Source organism: Triticum urartu, chromosome 1A (genome assembly GCF_056163025.1).
Source record: "Triticum urartu cultivar PI428250 chromosome 1A, HENAU_Tu73, whole genome shotgun sequence".
NCBI lineage: Eukaryota > Viridiplantae > Streptophyta > Magnoliopsida > Poales > Poaceae > Triticum > Triticum urartu.
In genome coordinates, this window is record NC_141873.1 from 461,780,788 (window position 1) to 461,800,993 (window position 20,206).

The 20,206-nt window shown below is 44.9% G+C and overlaps 2 protein-coding genes across 2 annotated transcripts; one reads left to right on the plus strand and one right to left on the minus strand.

The window, feature by feature from the left end:
* The first annotated feature begins 1,711 nt into the window (after positions 1–1,711).
* LOC147991702 (uncharacterized) lies at positions 1,712–4,456 on the plus strand. The gene is made up of 3 exons (XM_087525478.1): positions 1,712–2,057; positions 2,733–2,878; positions 3,561–4,456. Exons 1-3 carry the CDS (start codon positions 1,814–1,816, stop codon positions 4,245–4,247), a joined length of 1,077 nt encoding a protein of 358 aa, XP_087381604.1. The 5' UTR covers positions 1,712–1,813; the 3' UTR covers positions 4,248–4,456.
* Positions 4,457–7,551: 3,095 nt separating this feature from the next.
* Positions 7,552–8,377, minus strand: LOC147991703 (ethylene-responsive transcription factor RAP2-9-like). Its single transcript, XM_087525487.1, has one exon. The coding sequence runs from the start codon at positions 8,240–8,242 to the stop codon at positions 7,691–7,693; it is 552 nt and encodes a 183-aa protein (XP_087381613.1). The 5' UTR covers positions 8,243–8,377; the 3' UTR covers positions 7,552–7,690.
* Between the last annotated feature and the right edge of the window lie 11,829 nt (positions 8,378–20,206).

A 20,206-nucleotide genomic window follows, 5' to 3' on the forward strand; every position in this document is an offset into this window, starting at 1 on the left:
ATTCATCAAAGACCCAACGGCCAACGTACATTTTTTGTGTATTTTCCCACCCTAAGAGTTGCTTCTAGTATTGCTCTGCACCCATTAGTCTAGTGCAATAGTTGCTTAAAATCGGTGTTTTCCCATAAGCTCTAGTCAATAGTTTTCATTTTTTATACTTACTTTACATTTTGATTACCCTCGATCATGTTGTGAGTCCATAATGTGCTATGGCACTTCCTTTAATGGATGTGATATATCATGTCGTAACCGTACACTACGGTCACAAAATGTGAAAAACATCCTGAGAATCAAAATGTTGTGATATAACTCATTAAAATGACAAAAATAACACAAAAATAACTATTTTTCATGATGACCATGCAAGAGTGCCCATTGGGGGTTACAGGACGAGGCGTCCTTGAGACCCCAAAGCAATATTTCATGTCACAATAAAATATTTAGAAAATGAAAAAATAACAATGGCTAGGCACACAGACCGTCTTACTTGCATATTAAGTAGTGATTTGAAAAAGAAACCGTTGTCAATCCATTTTCGTCCATATTGCACCTATTTCCTCCGCCGGAATCATAGGTGAAAGGGGGTTAAAGTAAAAAAAAGAACGAACAAAACCCATCTCATAGTAAACAACCTATAGAGAAACTGTTTAGAGGAAACCGGTGCGGCAAAGCGCGCGTAGGCTTCTACTACAACTTGACAAACACAAGACCGAAGAGGCAACAGTTCTCCCTTAGCCAGACCACCCCCATCATGACAAACACCCCCGGGTAATAGAAACTAAGAAGACCCATTAGATGCAATTGCCATGTACACCCTTTCCACGGCTGTTCACACATAGAAGTTTTGATTCGTCAACGATATCTTTACACAATTTTTTTCGATAATTTCATATGTTGAAGGGGTCTCATTCGGCAAATTCTACTCTATACACAAATAAACTCAACGAAAATACTTTCAATCAATAGGAGGGGAGAAATAAAGAGTTTATTTGGGAAAGGATAGTCACGGGGATTGTGAACTCTGTTTAGTGAACTTTGCTCGTGGGTTCTGATTCTTGGTAGATTCAAAGGTGTGATTCCTGTAGGTATACCTGGCCATGGGCAGCCCAGCCCGGCCTGACGTTGCTCCCGGGCCTAGATTTTGAGCCCGAAGGCCGGCCGAGCCTGTCGTTTTTTGCGATTTACTGAAGGGGCTCGGCCCGTGGCCCAACGGGTTTTTACACGTGCCGGTTAGGCTTGGTCCTGATTTTCTAGGCCCGACGCCCGGGCTTGATTTTTTTGTGCCGGGCTCAGATAAACCAGGTCCTCCTACATGTCATTATGTTGTTGGTTGCAATAATAGGAGGATAGAGTCTATCTAGCTTGTTTGGAGATGTTTCATTTGCACTAAGTGCCGCTTGGGTGTTGTTTGTTTATTTTACTGAACCTCTTGTTATCGGAGGTCGCATCAGGACTGTGTTATCAATTTAATTTTGAATATGAAATGAAATTGGAAGCTCTGCTCTGTAATTCAAAAAAAACATGGGGATTTGGGCAGCAAGTCCATGCGCTGTGTTTTCTGGTAATAAATGAAAAAAGAAAGTCCAGCCAGCCACCAGCCCACCATTGATGTGTAGTCTTGCAGACATGCACCCAGGCCAGATAAAATATCTTTTTGGCGGATGAAAGTCGCTTTCCACGCTTACGAAATCCGCCTTCCGAACCAAGAAACATCCATTCACTCCACTCGATCAGCCTCTCGCGCTCGTGCGGTTCCACGCTACTCGCATCTCCACCCCGACCCACGGCGGTGGCACCGTTCCCTCCCACGGACATGTGGGCCCTCAACACGAAGGCCGGCGGGACGTGCCTCCCGCCGATTCGCCCCGCCCCCGCCGCCCGGGCCGGGAAGCCCTTCGCCGCCGCCGCCGGCAAGGCGGGCCCGTGCTCCGCGTGGCGGAGGCGCGGCCCGGCGGTGAGGCCGCTCGTGGCGGTGCGCGCGTCGGGGAGGAGAGGCGAGGGCGGGGCCGCCGGCGGCGGCGGCGACGAGGAAGCCGAGAGCAAGGCATCCTCTTTCGGTGAGGCCCTCTCCATCTGTTGTTTTCCGATGCGAGCTGGTGCAAAAGTAGAGACGGAATTGTGTGGCCTTCGTGCGATTGGACTTAGAAAAGCTAGAAACATTTTCCTCACGGTTTGATGCTGTCGGGGGCTTGAAGGCGACTGTACAATCGGTGCCATTTTTGCAGACTGCTGTTGATTCCGGGGAGGTTAGCAGACAAGTGAAAGGTGGGGATTCGGGTCTAGCTAGGAAAATTTGAAGAGTAGCTCCCCCTGACCCATGTGCAGTCGAACTGTTCCTGATGCTGTTGGCTTCAGAGATGGAAATTCGGAGAATCGGTGTTTATTCTGGTGTAACTGGTGCGTGCACCTTGGAACCATTGTGCATCCTAGGCGTGGTTTCGTGTTTAGAGTTGTCGAATTGATCTACGTGTTGAATTGCGGTGTTTGGATGGGCCTTCCCCAATATACCGTCCATATTCTTTGATAGCTTGGCTACTTCAAGTAAACACAAAGAAAAACACCATCAGGTGCTGAGCTTTTCAAGTGTAAACAGTGTATGAGGAAACTTCAGGTTCTCTAGTATTGGCTATGTTAATTAGAGTTCGTCCATGGTGTGGTATTTTTATGCGTTGTTGCAAAAAGCGTGTACCAGAAGGGTGGCTTGGCCTCATTTGCGTGGCTTCTTCATGCAGGAAGTGGCGATGCATCTGTTCCAACAGGAGATAGCTCCGATGGATTGAACAAACCACCTGATGAATCAAAATCTACTGAGCCAATTAATATTTCGAACAGCAATTACTGGAGAGATGTCAGAGCGAACCTTGTGCGTCGGGAACAGGTGAGGGTGGCACGTTTGTAGTGACAATCTGTAGAGCTCTTAGCAGCTTTTCTTTAGGTCTTAATCAACTATTATTCGACATTCACTTACGTAATCTGGACATTCATGATCACCCTATGACATTACCCATTATCTGCCAAGAAAATAAAGAACAGTGAGTTGATCTTAGCTAGTTTCACTGGTTGTATAATGTATAATGAATCTAATTTTTGTCAATAGTCAATACTAATACCAACATCTGTTATGGCTGCTGCTAATGCTATAGTGCTATGCTAGTATATTCCAAAGAAGATATAAATGCACAGTGTCTTCAATTAGGCGTTGCATTAGAACATCACTTATTCTAGAAATCTATGCTTTCCATTATTACTTGATACTCCAAATGTAAGGTTCCAAGAAAATATTTGTGCAAAAGTTTTAGAGGCATTACGCAAGTGGATCCTCTCTGGTACCTTATGCAGTTATATATTGTATCAAGATTTCATCAGATAAGCTGCTGTTTCTCAAACCTTGTTACATTTACTGCAAATACCCTTCAAGAGAGTTTCACACTGTTATTAGGATAGAACTAAAGTTCCTGAAAAGAAAAGAGAAGCAAAGCAAGTAGTATCTTCTAACCAACTTGGGTTATATCATATCCGTCTTTTCTTTTTTTGCCTTACTATTTAAATCCTTGAATCAGGAGCTATTAGTAGATCCAAGTGTTCCTGCAGAGTCAAAGGCATCCTCCGAAGAAGCAGCACACCAGCTTCCTCAGAAGTGGGCTCACCCTATTACAATGCCGGAGGCAGGGTGTGTGTTGGTAGCTACTGAGGTGCTGGATGACGACAGCGTCTTCGAAAGAACTGTTATTCTCCTGCTCAGACTTGGGTCGAGAGGTACCTTTGATGGCCCATTTGGGGTCATCCTAAACCGTCCACTTTACACGAAGATCAAGAATGTGAATCCATCATCATTCCAAGACCAAACAACCCCTTTCGGCGATTGCGCCCTCTTCTTCGGAGGCCCCGTCGACATGAGCATGTTCTTGGTACGTACTAAAGACAGCTCACGTCTGAAGGGGTTTGAGGAGGTGATACCAGGCATCTGCTTCGGCTTTCGAACAGAGCTGGAGAAGGCTGGTGTTCTGATGAAGAGTGGTGCGATCAAGACCGAGGATCTGAGATTCTTCGTGGGGCATGCAGCCTGGGACTACGAGCAGCTCCTGAGCGAGATCAGGGCGGGATACTGGGCTGTTGCTTCCTGTAGCACGGAGCTGATCAGTGACGCGGTGTCAACGGATCCATCTTGCCTCTGGACCGAGATACTGCAGCTGATGGGAGGGCATTACTCGGAGCTCAGCCAGAAACCGAAGCAAGACAGTTCATAGGTGTCGCTCCGCACGCAATTGCGACACAGCTATTGTTGTTGCCAATCTGTACATAATTGGAACCAGTGTACACGTCTCAAATGGAAAGTCGTTTACGGCGTAAATGTTATGACTCGTTCGTGCTGTAATAAGCTTTGTACAGTCGGCCCATAGGCGAAGTATCCAGTGAAAACAGGTTTTCACTGGAAATCTGGAAACTTTTTCCTTCATGGTCCATATGCTCCATTCACAGCTAAGAATCTGCAGATGCTACTGCTGCATAGGCGGCTCGAAAGCAGATTCTGCATAGTGTTGAAGCTGGAGTAGTATAGTTTCTGAATTCTTGCTATCAGAAGAGCTTGGTCCAAGCAGCCAAGCTCTAGCATGCTTGCATTTGTCAGGTCCTTTTTTGACTTGAGATTAGTATATACCCTGTCCGCTGTCCGTGCGGTCCAAATCTGCTTTTCATCGGCCCGAAAGAACCTTTTGTCTTCCGGAACCTTCTGTCGTGTCAAACAGAAGGTCAAAAGGCAGTGTCATTTTTGGCTGCCAAAGGTAAGACCAACATTCAACAGAGATCAAACGGCCTGGTCAAGTTACTACGTCTAACTGTTGTGATCCACTGAATCCACTGAACCCATGCATCTCACGAGTGGCTCTGCATCTGGTTCACGAACTTGCTGACCGCCAGAGCCGGGGGCGAAATGATCGCAGGGAGAGGAAAGATCGTCGGCGCCGGCGGTGGAGCAGTACATTTTGGAATCCATAGAACCATGGGTTTCACAACTTTGGAGTTGCTACACTTTGGCACAGGTCCTCTCAGCCAGCCGAGCAGGTCACACAAATTGCACCACCTCCACACATCCTCTAGTGCATGTCCCTGTAGTCTGTAGGGGATGTGCATCCGTGTTTTTTTTTTTGTTGAGAGTGATGTGCATCCGTGTTGGAGCACTGAGCGCATCGCTCTCCGTCCCTGTTTTACCTTCGATTGCGATCATTTCATCAAGCTGAAACAACAGAGAGGTGCGTGCATGCACGCATTGACGCGCGCACCGCCACGGGCGATGCGCATCACGTGGACACGCCGATCGTGCGCTTTTCTTGCAGGTCTTGACGCCATTGACCATGTGTAACATGCACATGATAGGAACGATCTTCCTCGGGCACTCCTCCGGTCAAGTAGAACTGCAAGTGCACTTCAGCGCAGAGAGCTTTCTTCCAGCTCTACGTAAAGTGTCATCTGAAATCTTTCTAGCCTGCCTAGGCGACTCCGGTAGCATCAAAATTTTCGCCGCCTTCTCCACCCGCTCTCTCCTGCTTCGTCACGCTAGTTATGCCATTACAACTTGTTGTGTTGGTAGGACGTATCTAGTTGTGCTAAGTGCATGCAAATTCAAGCAACTCCCTGAATACAAATTCCAGAAACTTTTTCTTTTAAAAAAAAGAGAGCTACCTCTCTGATTTCATATAACTGAAACCACAACGTCTTTTTACAAACTACCAGCAGAAAGTGAGACATAACAGGAAACTAGAGAACCCTACAGCAAGCTGATAAATCTCTCGATATTGGGCATCCACAAGTTGGACCCTAAATATCACGAGACGAATACCTAAGAAGTTCTAGGCAGAAATTCAAATGCTACCTCGCAACACCCATCCAGGACCAGCAGATATAACAGACCAGAATACAACCGAAAGAGACCAAAAGAACTGGCGAAACAAGACCACACCCAAAAACAACTACATCTTCGCTGCTTGATCCTGTTCGTTCAAATCCTCCAGACATGAATCGCATGAAACATCTCACTTGCTATTAGTTCAACATTCCTACTCACACCTCAGCATTTCTTGTTTTCCCTGGTTTTTCTGCAAAATAATCCAATCATTAAGCCGTCTAGCAATCATGTTAACAGGAACACGAGGATCAATGATTTTATAAGTGTCAAACACAACACTGCTTTTCATTTTTCAAAATGTCCAAAAAAAGCAGATACACCTAAATTCCAGCAACTACAACTATAAACAACAACCAGTTGCACAAATCAATGTATGCGCAGATTAGTGTCACCAAAAACATCAAGTCCACTTCAACGATGCATCAATTCTACCTTCTCGATGACGTAAAGGATGTGAGGGGGTGAGAGATTGCGGGAGGGGAATTGACATTGGGGCTTGAGCTAGGGCAGATGTGTTCGGAGCCAGGGCGGACCTAAAGCGAAAACTACCCCATGTCACTCTACCAATGGCATAGTCTCACATACAGTTGAGAGTGTCACATACCATATATACATGAAATATATGAAGGAAAATGCTTTTTGGCCCGGTGTTTTGTGCACCCTGGTAGTATAACCTAGGTACGCCTCTACTCAGAGCGGCTATCGCCGAAAGCATGAGCTGAGGTGGAGGAACTAGTCAAGGCCGAGGAGCTCGGGACCAAGACAGACATGAGTTGGATTAGGGGCGTAGGGGCATGCTCAAATGCATTGTTTTCTTGGTGAAGACGGTGTTTGGTGCTTTCTCGAACCCGTTTTCTCACGTGGATACACATGTGCCATTCTCTTCTTGGATGTGTTGTTTGGGAGGCACAATAGCTAAATGTCAGTCGACTGACATACGAATTTTGGGTCAGTCGATTTTGAGAAGGGAGAAGAGAAGCGTCAGAGATGAAGAAGGAGGCCGCCTGCGTCGGGGAAGAAAACCCCCCACTATCTATCTTAGGGTGGTGGATGGATGCAAGTTCGCCGGAGAAGCACCCCACTATCTATCTTAGGGTGGCGAGTGGGGATGCTGCTTCGCCGGAGTTTTTTTTGGGTGGTCATCGAACTTAGAGGGATGGTCGTCGGTGGCGGCAAGACCGGCCGTGGGGAAGCTTCAGGGGAGGGCGGTGCGGTGAGGCGGTGGCAGGCGTCCCGGCCGGTGGTAGCAGGCGGCGGGATCTGTTTCCAAGAGGAAGAAGACGCGAGCATCACAATAGCTCAAATTGATTCCCCCAAATCGACTGGCTCAATTTGAAATTCCAGACGACTTACCTGTAGCCACGCCCTTTGGGAGGACCAATCTTCCAATTCCGGGTTTTGTCAAAGGCGTCGGCAATGAAGTTGAAGATCGTTGTTGGGAGCTGATGTTTACAACAGATGCCAATTCATCTTCTTTTTTTAAATTTTGTTTATATGCATTCTCTGATCTTAGCAAAAAAATTGACGTCATTGAGTTGTAGAATCGGAATATATATGTCATATATCATCTTGATGTATTAGTATGGTCTCCATCTCAGATAAAAATAAAGTCGATGCAGAAAAAAAAGAAGAAGATTAAAACGTAGAGCTAAAACGTAAAGTGCATGTCACCAGATTTCGAAAAGGAGAACCACTGCAGTACTAGCAGCCGTATACGTGCTGAATCTTGCTCAAGCGGTGAAATTGTTTTTACAGCGCTATTGGTCTGCAAAATTTGACGATCTACAACTACAATGACTGCAACATGGTCACGATCTCTATGTCGTCCACACTCAGCTCCCCATAGACAAGCTGCTCGCCGCCGGGGCTGCAGCTCCTCGTACCACCGTAGGCCACTTGCTCTCCGGCACCCGCACCACCATGCACTGCGCCAATGCCACCGTCCGGCGCCGTCTCCTGGCCGGGCGGCGCGGGAACACGCTCGCGCAGCTCCACGAGCTGCGCGTCGGCGGCCATGCCGGCGTCGGACGCCACGCGCTGCACCGACCGTGGGGACAGCTGCTGGCCCGCGCCGCCGTGGTGGAGGACGCGGCCGTAGGCGGCCGCGCGGCCCGGGAAGTTGAGGCCGCCGGCGCCGCCGCGGAGGAGGCAGACAGCGGCGTCGTGCGCGACGGCGGCCGCCTCGGCGGTGGCGTAGGAGCCGAGCCACAGGCGCTCCCGCGTCCCGGGCACCCGGATCTCCGACACCCACTTCCCCCACTGCCGCCGCCTCACGCCCTTGTACGGGCGCCGCCGCAGGCCGCCCCCTCCCTCGCCGCCGCAGGCCGCCCGCTGGTCCATCACAATGGCCGGTCGAAGCGTGCGTGTACCGCCGCTCTCCGGCGAGGCACGCCGGCAGACCGGTCGATCTCTGGCCTTAGCTGGACTCCGTCGATCTCGCGAGACGACGGACGCACGTACTGGTGGAGGCGCTGGGAGTTCCTGAATGGTTCGTGCGCATGCCGGCGCGTATTTATAGGCGTCGGTCGATCGGGAGGTCAGCGCCCGTGGGGGGGTTGACATTTTTGGGTGTGAAATAAATGATAAAATATCGAGACGACAGGCAAAAATATTCCACGCCAGCTGGGTCAAAATCCAGATATGCTCAATTTGCGCATGTGGTCTACGGACGTGGCCTGCGCAGTTTACAGCTAATCAATCAGTCTCGCGTGGCGTCAGTGGGTCGTGGTCAAAGTATTCAATGGTCAGACTGGGAGTGAGTGACCGAGTGTGCTATTGCTTGATCTCTCTTCTAGAGCTCTTCTAGTGGTGGGTTTCGTCTTGCCTTCGTGGCTGAAATGTTCTCGCGGTGGATCATTTGCCGAGCCCGCCAAGGGGGATGAAAGTACAGCAAAGAGCTGCCCGTGATGTCGGCCGCTCCGCGCGCTGGTGCAACTGCAACCAGGCGACGGACGCTCCACGTCGAGTAGTGGCTGCTTGTCATCGGTTCAAAGATACTTTCCCCCGCATAAAAAAGAGAGTTTCTCAACCCTTACCGGAGTCTAGATTAAGAAAGTATACTTTTCGTCCCTCAATTTTTGGCGAAGTCTAGATTTGATTCTTCAACTCCAAAACCGGACAACTTGCACCCTTAACTTCTCAAACCGGACAAGATTCATCCCTGATCACGGTTTTGACCGGTTTTGGTGCTGTCCCACCTGGTTTTGACAGTTCCCACTCAAATTTACCTACCTTTTCCAAGTCCACGTACTATTTTCAAATTCGGTTACTTTTTTCAAATACGTGAATCTTTTTAAAATTTGTGTACTTTTTTTAAATCTGCTTACCTTTTTCCAAGTTCATGTACTTTTTCAAATATGCATATTTTTTTAAAGTTCATTTAGTTTTTTAAGTTCATTTATTTTTTTAAAATTGATGTACGTTTCATATTCGAGTAGATTTTTTTGAAAGAGTTCATGAATTTGAAAATTTTATGCGAACTTGAAAAAAGTTCGCGGATATGGAGTTCTTTTGCGCAAAAATATGAGGATTTCAAAAATTATTTTCAGACAAAGTTCATGGATTATAAAAGGAACATGGATTTGAAAAAAAATGCGGACTTTGAAAATCATGTGGATTTGAAATAAGTATGCGAATTTCAGAAACGATTCATGGCTTTGAAAAATACTTGGATTTGATAAAATTACACAAACTTGGGAAAAATACGGGGATTTGGAAAAGGTACGCAAATGTTAAAAAATCACGGATTTGAAAAAAGTACAAGAATTTTAGAATAGTTCGCTGATTTGAAAAAAAAGTATGTTTATTTTTTTAAAATACGCGCCCTTGAAAAAACTACGCGGAGTTGAAAAGTGTATGTGAATTTCAAAAAGTTCACGGATATTAAAAAAATTACAGGAATATGAGTGAGCACGGGTCAAAAGCGGGGTGAGTCAACACCAAAAACGGGTCAAAACTGGGTCCAGGGACGAACCTTGTCCGGTTTCGGTAGTTGGGGGTGCAAGTTGTCCGGTTTTGAAGTTGAGGGACCAAATCTAAACTTCACCAAGAGTTGAGGGACGAAAAGTATACTTTTCTCGTCTACATTTGATTCTTGAACTTCAAAACAGGACAACTTGCATCCTTCATTTTTTAAAAATACTTGCACCCTCGACTATTGAAACCACATACGTTTCGGTTTTGACTGTTTTTAGTCTTGTCTCGCCCGCCCTGGTTTCAACTGGTGCCGTCTCAAATTCGCGTTTTTTAAATTCGTGAATATTTTTAAAAGCTCACGTACCTTTTTGTCCATGCACTTTTCTCAAATGTGCGTATGCTTTCAAATTCATGAACATTTTTAAATTGCACATACTTTTTTCAAATTCATAAACATTTTGAAATTTCGGAGTACATTTTTCAAGTTCGTGTAACTTTTTTAGACCCGCGTATTTTTTCAAATTCATGAACTTTTTTAAAATTTGTTTACTTTTTCCCAAATATGTGTACATTTTTACAAGTTCGCATACTTTTTCAAGTTGGCGTAAGTTTTCAAATTCATGGACTTGTTAAAGTAAAGTATGTGAATTTGAAAAAAGTGCGTACAGTTCGAAAAAAGTTTGTGGATTTGAAAAAAGTGTGTGAGTTTTAAAAGGTACGTGGATTTGAAAAAAAAAACTACGTCAACTTGGAAAAACTACATGGACTTGAAAAAATACATGAATTTACAAAGAACATGGATTTGAAATAGTCACGCGAATTCGGGCCAGGACTGGTCAAAACCAAGATGGATCAACACTAAAACCAGTCAAACCGAAACCAGAGACGAACCTTGTCAGGTTTTAATAGTCGAGAGGGTGCAAGTTGTCAGATTTTAAAGTTGAGGAACTAAATCTTGACTTCGCTAAGAGTTGAGGGATGAAAAGTAAACTTTTCTCTTGAAAAATGGTTTGAAGACGCTTTCTTTTGCTAAACAAATTTAAAGAACACTTTATCCTTGAGTGTATTTTTTTCAATACAAATAACCTCCAAAGTAAGAAAACTGAATAGAATCATCTCCGAGGTTATGCATGGCTAGCTAGAATGATGTTCAGGGCACTTGTCACTCCCGTGCCTCTGCCATATGGGTCACCCTTGGTGTCAAATTCTCTTCAATTTTAACCATCCATACTACTTCCCGAACCAGCTAGCTACAGCTAGGAATCCAAACGGCGGGAGCCGTTTGTCGCTCGTATATCTTAATCCGGTGTTTCGGAGAGCGGTTTTGTTCACAAGACACGCATATCTGAAGATGGTTTTAGCCACACAAATGTTATCTGTCAATATCTCAAAAACTTACAGAAATGTTAATGCCCACACGTGTGGGCGTTGATCATCTCGACCACACATATTCATCACCGTTCAATACTATATGCACGAATCTTGGCACAATCTGGCCGATTTTCTGTGCCACGTAGGACAATGCGTGTGTGTGGTGTGTGACATAGTTTGCCCGCACGTTGGTTGCCCCCCCCCCCCCCCCCCGCGATCAGCGGTTGCCACTCGTGGGCGTGCGGTGGAATTGCTATGCGCCCGCACGCCACGAGCCGACCGTGGTTGACGTCAAACACGTCGCGCACTTCGCCCGCCTACCCCTCACGGTTCCATTTACTCATTCCCACTGTTACTCGCACAACCCACTTCGCATTTCAGACGATTGGAGGAGAAGACGAGGGGAGAAGGCGGCGACGGAGGCGGAAGAGACGACGGCGTTCGCGGTCGTCGGTGGTGCTCGCCGGATCGGAGCGGCTTCGCCGGAGCGCCTACAGATTGAAGGCAATGCTCGCTCCCACTCTCACAATCCTTGCCTGCATTTTTCTCCCCTTCCCTCCGTGTTCGATGCTTCTCTCAAGATTCGTAGAGATTCAGGCGATTTGGCGATGCGCCGGCGTTCCCGCCGGCGGCGGAGTCCTGTGCTTGCCGTTTTCGGTGGCACTGGGCAGTTTCGTCGCCGCCGCGGTGGCGGTCTCGCCGGTGTGGTTCTGCCTGTCCGAAGACACACACTGGTTGTGCCTTGGGATTGGGCCGTTGTTTTCTGATCTGATAGTTGCGCATTGCTTCGAATTGGTATTTGCGATCAGTTCGGGGAGAATTTTGGGGATGAATTTCAAGTCATTATAGTTGCCATTGAACCCTAAATCTAGTTAGTTGTTTTTCAAACTGCAGTATGAAGGCAAACATGGTGGTTTGAGTGACTATCATGACTGTATGGCAACTAATTTCCTGAATGACTGTGATAGTTGCCACAAACATGATTTTCCATACGGCAACTAATTTCTTGAATGACTGTGATAGTTGCCACAAACATGCTTTTCCATGTGGCAACTAATTTTCTGAATGACTGTGATAGTTGCCACAAACATGTTTTTCATGTGGCAACTAATTTTTGCTGAATGATTGTAATAGTTGCCACACTGTAGGAATGGTAAAGTGTAGTAAATCGATAGTCACTGCAGTTTCAGCAACCAATTGCACTGGATGGCAACTAATCTGCACATCAACTGTGTCTGTTACCACTTGGATAGTATATTCTTGTGGCAAATAGACTGTGAACACACTGTGGCTGTTGCCATGTTGTAGACAGAATAATGTGGCAAATTGACTGCATACTATGGCAACTAATTTGCACATCATTTGTGTCATATGTCATATATATGCTTTCCATGTGGCAAGTATTTGTCAGAACACAGCATGTCTGTTGCCATGTTACAGTCAGTATAATGTGGCAAATTCATTGTACGGCAGACGCAATTTTCGTGTTTTGCCATGATGACTTGTGATATCTGAACACACTGTGGTAATTTCAGGTTGTTCATTAGATATTTTTCATCGCTTTTTTGAATTCTGTGTTGTATTTTAACATGGCAATTTCAACCTAGCACATTTTTGCCATTGAACACATGGCAAGTCATTGTTGTATGAGGACATGGTGTGAGCTGCCACATCTTAGGTTTGTGCAGTGGAGGATTTTGTGACTTTCTTTCGTACTATCTTGTGCTAACATGGCAACTTCAACATTTTGTTTTTAAGTGCATTTACGATCTGTACATTTTTTTCGAATGTAACCAATGTGCTTAATTGCCACATTTATGTTTTCGACAATCATAAGGGGGGTGCGTGCGTGTTCGTGTGATATTTTGCATTCACTAGTTGACATTTTCACTCGAGCCCATGCGGCAAGGACATTCTGTTATGTGCCAACTGCTTACTTCCTGCATTTTCATTTCCACCGTGATAATTTGGTCTGTTCTTACTGATACGTCCATTTTGCATCATGCTTTTATATCAATATTTATTGCATTGTGGACTGTTATTTCACTTTATGTCACAATACTTATGACTATTCTCTCTTATTTTACAAGGTTTACATAAGGAGGGAGAATGCCGGCAGTTGGAATTCTGGGCTGGAAAAGGAGCAAATATTAGAGACCTATTCTGCGCAACTCCAAAAGTCCTGAAACTCCACGGAACATCTTAAAATAAATAAAGAAAAATCCTCGCCAAAGATGAAGGCCAGGGGGCCCACACCCTGCTCACGAGGGTGGGGGGCGCCCCCCTAGGGCGCGCCCCCTACCTCGTGGGCCCCCTGGTGGCTCTCCGACGTCCATCTTCTCCTATATGAAGTCTTTCGATGAGAAAAAAATAGAGAGAAACTTTTCGGGACAAGACTCCGCCGCCACGAGGCGAAACCTTGGCGGAACCAATCTAGAGCTCCGGCAAGGGGCAATATAAAGTGACGTTCATATCACAAGGGGCAATATAAAGTGACGTTCTTTCGCATTGCGATTTTATGCATCCAACCATAAAAGCGCATGGCAACCTCTGCTTCCATCTTCTACCTTATGCAAGAGTCATGGTGATCTTCACCTTTTCTTTTTCATTTTATCCTTTGGCAAGCTCAGCATGTTGGAAAGAACATGATATATATATATCTAATTGGATGTAGGGGAGCATGAACCATTATTGTTGACATTACCCTTGAGGTAAAAGGTTGTGGGGCAAAACTATAAGCCCCTATCTTTCTCTGTGTATGATTAAAACTCCGTAACCACAAGTATTGCGTGAGTCTTAGCAATTATGGAGGACTAAATGATAGTTGAGTATGTGGACTTGCTTTTTAGCTCTGACATAGACTCTTTCCGATGTTATGATGAATTGCAGTTGCTTTAATGACTGAGATTATAGTTTGTCGGAGCCCAATAAGGTTTATGATTTATACTTTTTCATTGTGAATAGATCATCACTTGAACATAAGTAATCATATGACAAAATCTATATATGTTGCTGTTATGAGAATAATCATGATGCCTTCATGTCCGTATTTTATTTTTATCAACGCCTCTACCTCTAAACATGAGGACATATTTATTGTTAGCGGCTTTTCGCTTGAGGACAAGAGAGGTCTAAGCTTGGGGGAGTTGATACGTCCATTTTGCATCATGCTTTTATATCGATATTTATTGCATTATGGACTGTTATTTCACTTTATGTCACAATACTTATGGCTATTCTCTCTTATTTTACAAGGTTTACATAAGGAGGGAGAATGTCGGCAGCTGGAATTCTGGGCTGGAAAAGGAGCAAATATTAGAGACCTATTCTGCGCAACTCCAAAAGTCCTGAAACTCCACGGAACATCTTAAAATAAATAAAGAAAAATCCTCGCCATAGATGAAGGTCAGGGGGCCCACACCCTGCTCACAAGGGTGGGACCCCCCTAGGGCGCGCCCCCTACCTCATGGGCCCCTTGGTGGCTCTCCGACGTCCATCTTCTCCTATATGAAATCTTTCAATGAGAAAAAAAATAGATAGGAACTTTTCGGGACGAGAATCCGCCGCCACGAGGCGGAACCTTGGCGGAACCAATCTAGAGCTCCGGCAGAGCTGTTCTGCCGGGGATACTTTCCTCCGGGAGGGGGAAATCATCACCATCGCCATCACCAACGCTCCTCTCATCGGGAGAGGGCAATCTCCATCAACATCTTCACCAGCACCATCTCATCTCCAAACCCTAGTTCATCTCTTGTATCCAATTCTTGTCTCAAAGTCCGGGATTGGTGCTAGTAGGTTGCTAGTAGTGTTGATTACTCCTTGTAGTTGATGCTAGTTGGTTTATTTGGTGGAAGATCATATGTTCAGATCCTATATGCATATTATTACCCCTCTGATTATGAACATGAATATGCTTTGTGAGTAATTACGTTTGTTCCTGAGGACAAGGGAGAAGTCTTGCTATTAGTAGTCATGTGAATTTGGTATTCGTTTGATATTTTCATAAGATGTATGTTGTTGAGCCTCTAGTGGTGTTATGTGAACGTCGACTACATAACACTTCACCATTATTTGGGCCTAGAGGAAGGCATTGGGAAGTAATAAGTAGATGATGGGTTGCTAGAGTGACAGAAGCTTAAACCCTAGTTTATGCATTGCTTCGTAAGGGGCTGATTTGGATCCATATGTTTCATGCTATGGTTAGGTTTACCCTAATACTTTTGTTGTAGTTGCGGATGCTTGCAATAGAGGTTAATCATAAGTGGGATGCTTGTTCAAGTAAGGACAGCACCCAAGCACCGGTCCACCCACATATCAAATTATCAAAGTATCGAACGCGAATCATATGAACGTGATGAAAACTAGCTTGACGATATTCTCATGTGTCCTCGGGAGCGCTTTTCCTATTATAAGAGTTTGTTCCGGCTTGTCCTTTGCTACAAAAGGATTGGGCCACCTTGCTGCACTTTATTTACTTTTGTTACTTGTTGCTCGTTATAATTTATCTTATCACAAAACTATTTGTTTCCACTTATTTCAGTACTTGCAGAGAATACCTTGCTGAAAACCGCTTATCATTTCCTTCTGCTCCTCGTTGGGTTCGACACTCTTACTTATCGAAAGGACTACGATAGATCCCCTATACTTGTGGGTCATCAAGACTCTTTTCTGGCGTTGAAAGTGCAACTATCCCTAGGTGGTTTTGGTAATTCATAACAACATATAGCTCATTGAGCTAATGCTATTCCAAGATGATTATTTCAGGAAAGCTCAATGATTGGCATGGCATGGATGTGAAAGTGGAACCCTCAAAATGCTAAGGACAAAGGATTGGCTCAAGCTCAAAAGCTCAAGACTCTTCATTTTATATTTTAGTGATCCAAGATCGCATTGAGTCTTTAGGAAAAGGCCAATACTATCAAGCAGGGATGAGGTGTTGCTTAATGAGCCCCTTGCTTCATGTGCTTAATGATATGCTCCAAAATCCTCAGCTACTTTCCCATATCCACATATGACCTAAACCCTAAGCCAAACTCGGTCCTACCGATTCTTTCTATCCGGCGCCACCGAGTTTCACTTGTCATAAGCCACTGCCAAACCCTAGCAATTTGGTTCTACCGATAGGGATCTCGGTCTCACCGAGATGGGATTGCAAACTCTCTGTTTCCCTTTCGTAACTTTTCGGTCTCACCGAAAAAGCAAATCGGTCCCACCGAGATTGCAATGTAAATTCAGTGTTTCCTTTTTGTAACTTTTCGGTCTCACCGAAAGAGCAAATCGGTCCCACCGAGTTTGCCTGACCAACTCTCTGGTTAGCTAATTACCAAAATCGGTCTCACCGAGTTTGTGTAATCGGTCTCACCGAGATTACGTTATGCCCAAACCCTAACCATATCGGTCCTACCGAGTTGCATGTCAGTCCCACCGAAAATCTCTAATGGTCACTAGGTTTACCTTTTCGGTCCGACCGAGTTTGTTGATTCGGTCCCACCGAGATTGGAAAACTGTGTGTAACGGTTGGATTTTGTGTGGAGGCTATATATACCCCTCCACCTCCTCTTCATTCGTGGAGAGAGCCATCAGAACACATACACAATTCCAACTCATATGTTCTGAGAGAGAACCACCTACTCATGTGTTGAGACCAAGATATTCCATTCCTACCATATGAATCTTGATCTCTAGCCTTCCCCAAGTTGCTTTCCACTCAAATCTTCTTTCCACAAAATCCAAATCCTATGAGAGAGAGTTGAGTGTTGGGGAGACTATCATTTGAAACACAAGAGCAAGGAGTTCATTACCTACACACCATTTGTTACTTCTTGGAGAGTGGTGTCTCCTAGATTGGCTAGGTGTCACTTGGGAGCCTCCGACAAGATTGTGGAGTTGAACCAAGGAGTTTGTAAGGGCAAGGAGATCGCCTACTTCGTGAAGATCTACCGCTAGTGAGGCAAGTCCTTCGTGGGCGATGGCCATGGTGGGATAGACAAGGTTGCTACTTCGTGGACCCTTTGTGGGTGGTTGCTTCTTCGTGGACCCTTCGTGGGTGGAGCCCTTCGTGGACTCGCGCAACCGTTACCCTTCATGGGTGGAGCCCTCCGTGGACTCGCGCAACCGTTACCCTTCGTGGGTTGAAGTCTCCATCAACGTGGATGTAGGATAGCACCACCTATCCGAACCACGGGAAAAACATCCGTGTCTCCAATTGCGTTTGAATTCTCCAAACCCTTCCCTTTACATTCTAGCAAGTTGCATGCTTTACTTTCCGCTGCCAATATACTCTTTGCATGCTTGCTTGAATTGTGTGATGATTGCTTGACTTGTCCTACAATAGCTAAAAACTGCCAAGAACTAAAATTGGGAAAAGGTTAAGTTTTTATTTGGTCAAGTAGTCTAATCACCCCCCTCTAGACATACTTTCGATCCTACAAGTGGTATCAGAGCTTTGGTCTCCATTTGCTTTGATCTCCATAGCTTTTGGTGGTCATAGCCTTGGTTTCACAACCTAGGAGAGTATGGCGTCTAGCGAGGGAAATTATCACTGTAGAGGTCCTTACTTTGATGGTACTAATTTTGCTAGTTGGAAGCATAAAATGAAAATGCATATTCTTGGACATAACCCCGCCGTTTGGGCTATTGTGTGTGTTGGTTTGCAAGGTGACTTCTTTGATGGGAAAGAACCAAACCGTGAAGCTACCGCGGATGAGTTGAAGATGTTGCAATACAATGCTCAAGCTTGTGATATTCTCTTCAACGGATTGTGCCCCGAAGAATTCAACAAAATCAGCCGTCTTGAGAATGCAAAGGAAATTTGGGACACTTTGATTGATATGCACGAAGGTACCGACTCCGTCAAGGAATGCAAGTTGGATGTGCTTCAAAGTCAACTTGACAAGTTCAAAATGAAGGATGGTGAATGTGCCGCTGAAATGTACTCTAGGCTTGCTCTCATCACAAATGAGATTGCCGGCTTAGGAAGTGAAGAGATGACCGATAGATTCATCATTAAGAAGATTCTAAGAGCCTTGGATGGAAAATATGATACCGTGTGCACATTGATCCAAATGATGCCCAATTACAGAGATCTCAAGCCAATGGAGGTGATTGGAAGAATTGTTGCTCATGAGATGTCACTCAAGGATAAAGAGGAACTTCACAACAAATCAAGTGGTGCCTACAAAGCCTCATGTGAAGCCCCTACATCATCAAGTGAGAAACAAAACTTCAATGAAGAATTGAGCTTAATGGTGAAGAACTTCAACAAGTTCTACAAGAGTAGAAGAAAAGATAGAAGCTTCAAGTCAAGGTCCTACAATGACAAAAGATCTTCTAGTCGAGAGCGAAACTGCTACAGTTGTGGAAGACCCAGACACTATTCCAATGAGTGTACGGCTCCCTACAAGAGAAGAGAAGATTCTCCAAAAAGAAGAAGCAAAGAATCACCACCAAGAGAGAGAAGGAGTAGAGATGATCGTTATGAACGAAGATACTCACGGAGAAGCAAGGATTCGGAAAGGAAGGAAAAATCATCAAGGAGCTACACAAAACGAAGACATCAAGCTCATGTTGGTGAATGGGTATCCGACTCCGACTCCGACAGCCACTCCGAGAGAAGTTATCACTCCGACTCCGAAGATACTCAAGATGAAGGTGTTGCCGGTCTAGCACTTGTGTCAACCAACTCCTACGACATATTTGACTCACCAAATGAAGGAATTGGAAGATGCTTCATGGCCAAAGTTCCTAAGGTAACACACCCCGAATATGTTGATTTCAATAGTGATGAAGATGACTTGTTAGGTGATGATTTTCTTGTTGACAACTCTAGTGATGAATACTATGATGAAACGTCAATTAATCATGCTAATCAAGATAAAACAAATGACAATGATAAAGAGAAGATTGAGGCTCTAACTAAAGAACTAAACACTCTTAAGTTAGCTCATGAAACTATCTTCAAAGATCATCGAGAACTTTTAAGAGCTCATGAGAAATTATGCTTTGAAAAGCTCAATCTTGAGCAAGAGCATGAGTTCTTAAAAGCAATCAATGATGATCTTCGCAAGAAAAGTTCTCCTTACATTGCCAAGCGTTTACTCTTATCCACTTACATGCCTCAAGTCAAGTCTAGTAACAAGAACAAGAAAGATTCTTCCTCTAGCAGTAACAATGATCATGCTAAATCTAATATTGTTGCTTCTAGTAGTTCTCTTGATTCCACTAATGATTCTCTTAGCCAAGTTACACTTGAGCAAGAAAATAGCTTATTGAAGGGAATTATAGAGAAAGGAGTGTACAAAAGCCTTGCCGGGAGTAAGCAATTCGAGGAAATTGTGCGCAAGCAAGGAATGCACCGGAAGAATCAAGGTGTTGGTTTTGAACGAAAGTTCAATGCCAATGGAGTTGAGTGGGAAGAAGATCAATACCCCAAGACAAATTTTGTTCCTCAACAAGAGAAGTATGATACTTCTTTCAAGGGGACACAAGCTCAAGATGATCTTCCACCACAAGACTACAAGCAAAAAGGCAAGGACAAGCTTCAAGAGGAAATTGATGCATTTGAAGAAGCTCCTAAGACCTTACTCAAGTGGATTTCTAAGACTACTTCAAGTTCCACTTCATCAAGTACGACTACAACTCCAAGGATTTCCATCAAGATGGTGTGGATCCAAAAGAAGAAGAACTAGAGAGTTCTTGAGGGTGACTCCGCCAACATACTTCACTCTTATCATTTTGGCAAGAACAAGTGCAATCAACTTCCACATCTTGCACTAGTTCAAGGAGTCACAAACCCTCTTGTTGGTAAGACAAGGGACAAGGTAACCTAAAAGTTTTCATGGACATCATCTTGTGCATGCATCACTCTATGTCTATGGGTATCCTTATTTGTTCCTTGTGGGACTAACCCATGTAGGTATTGAAAGTGCAATTCACTCAAATGGATAGCTCCAAGTGATCTACATCAACATTGAGCATCCACATCTTCAACATCTACATGAAGTCATCATCGACACAACC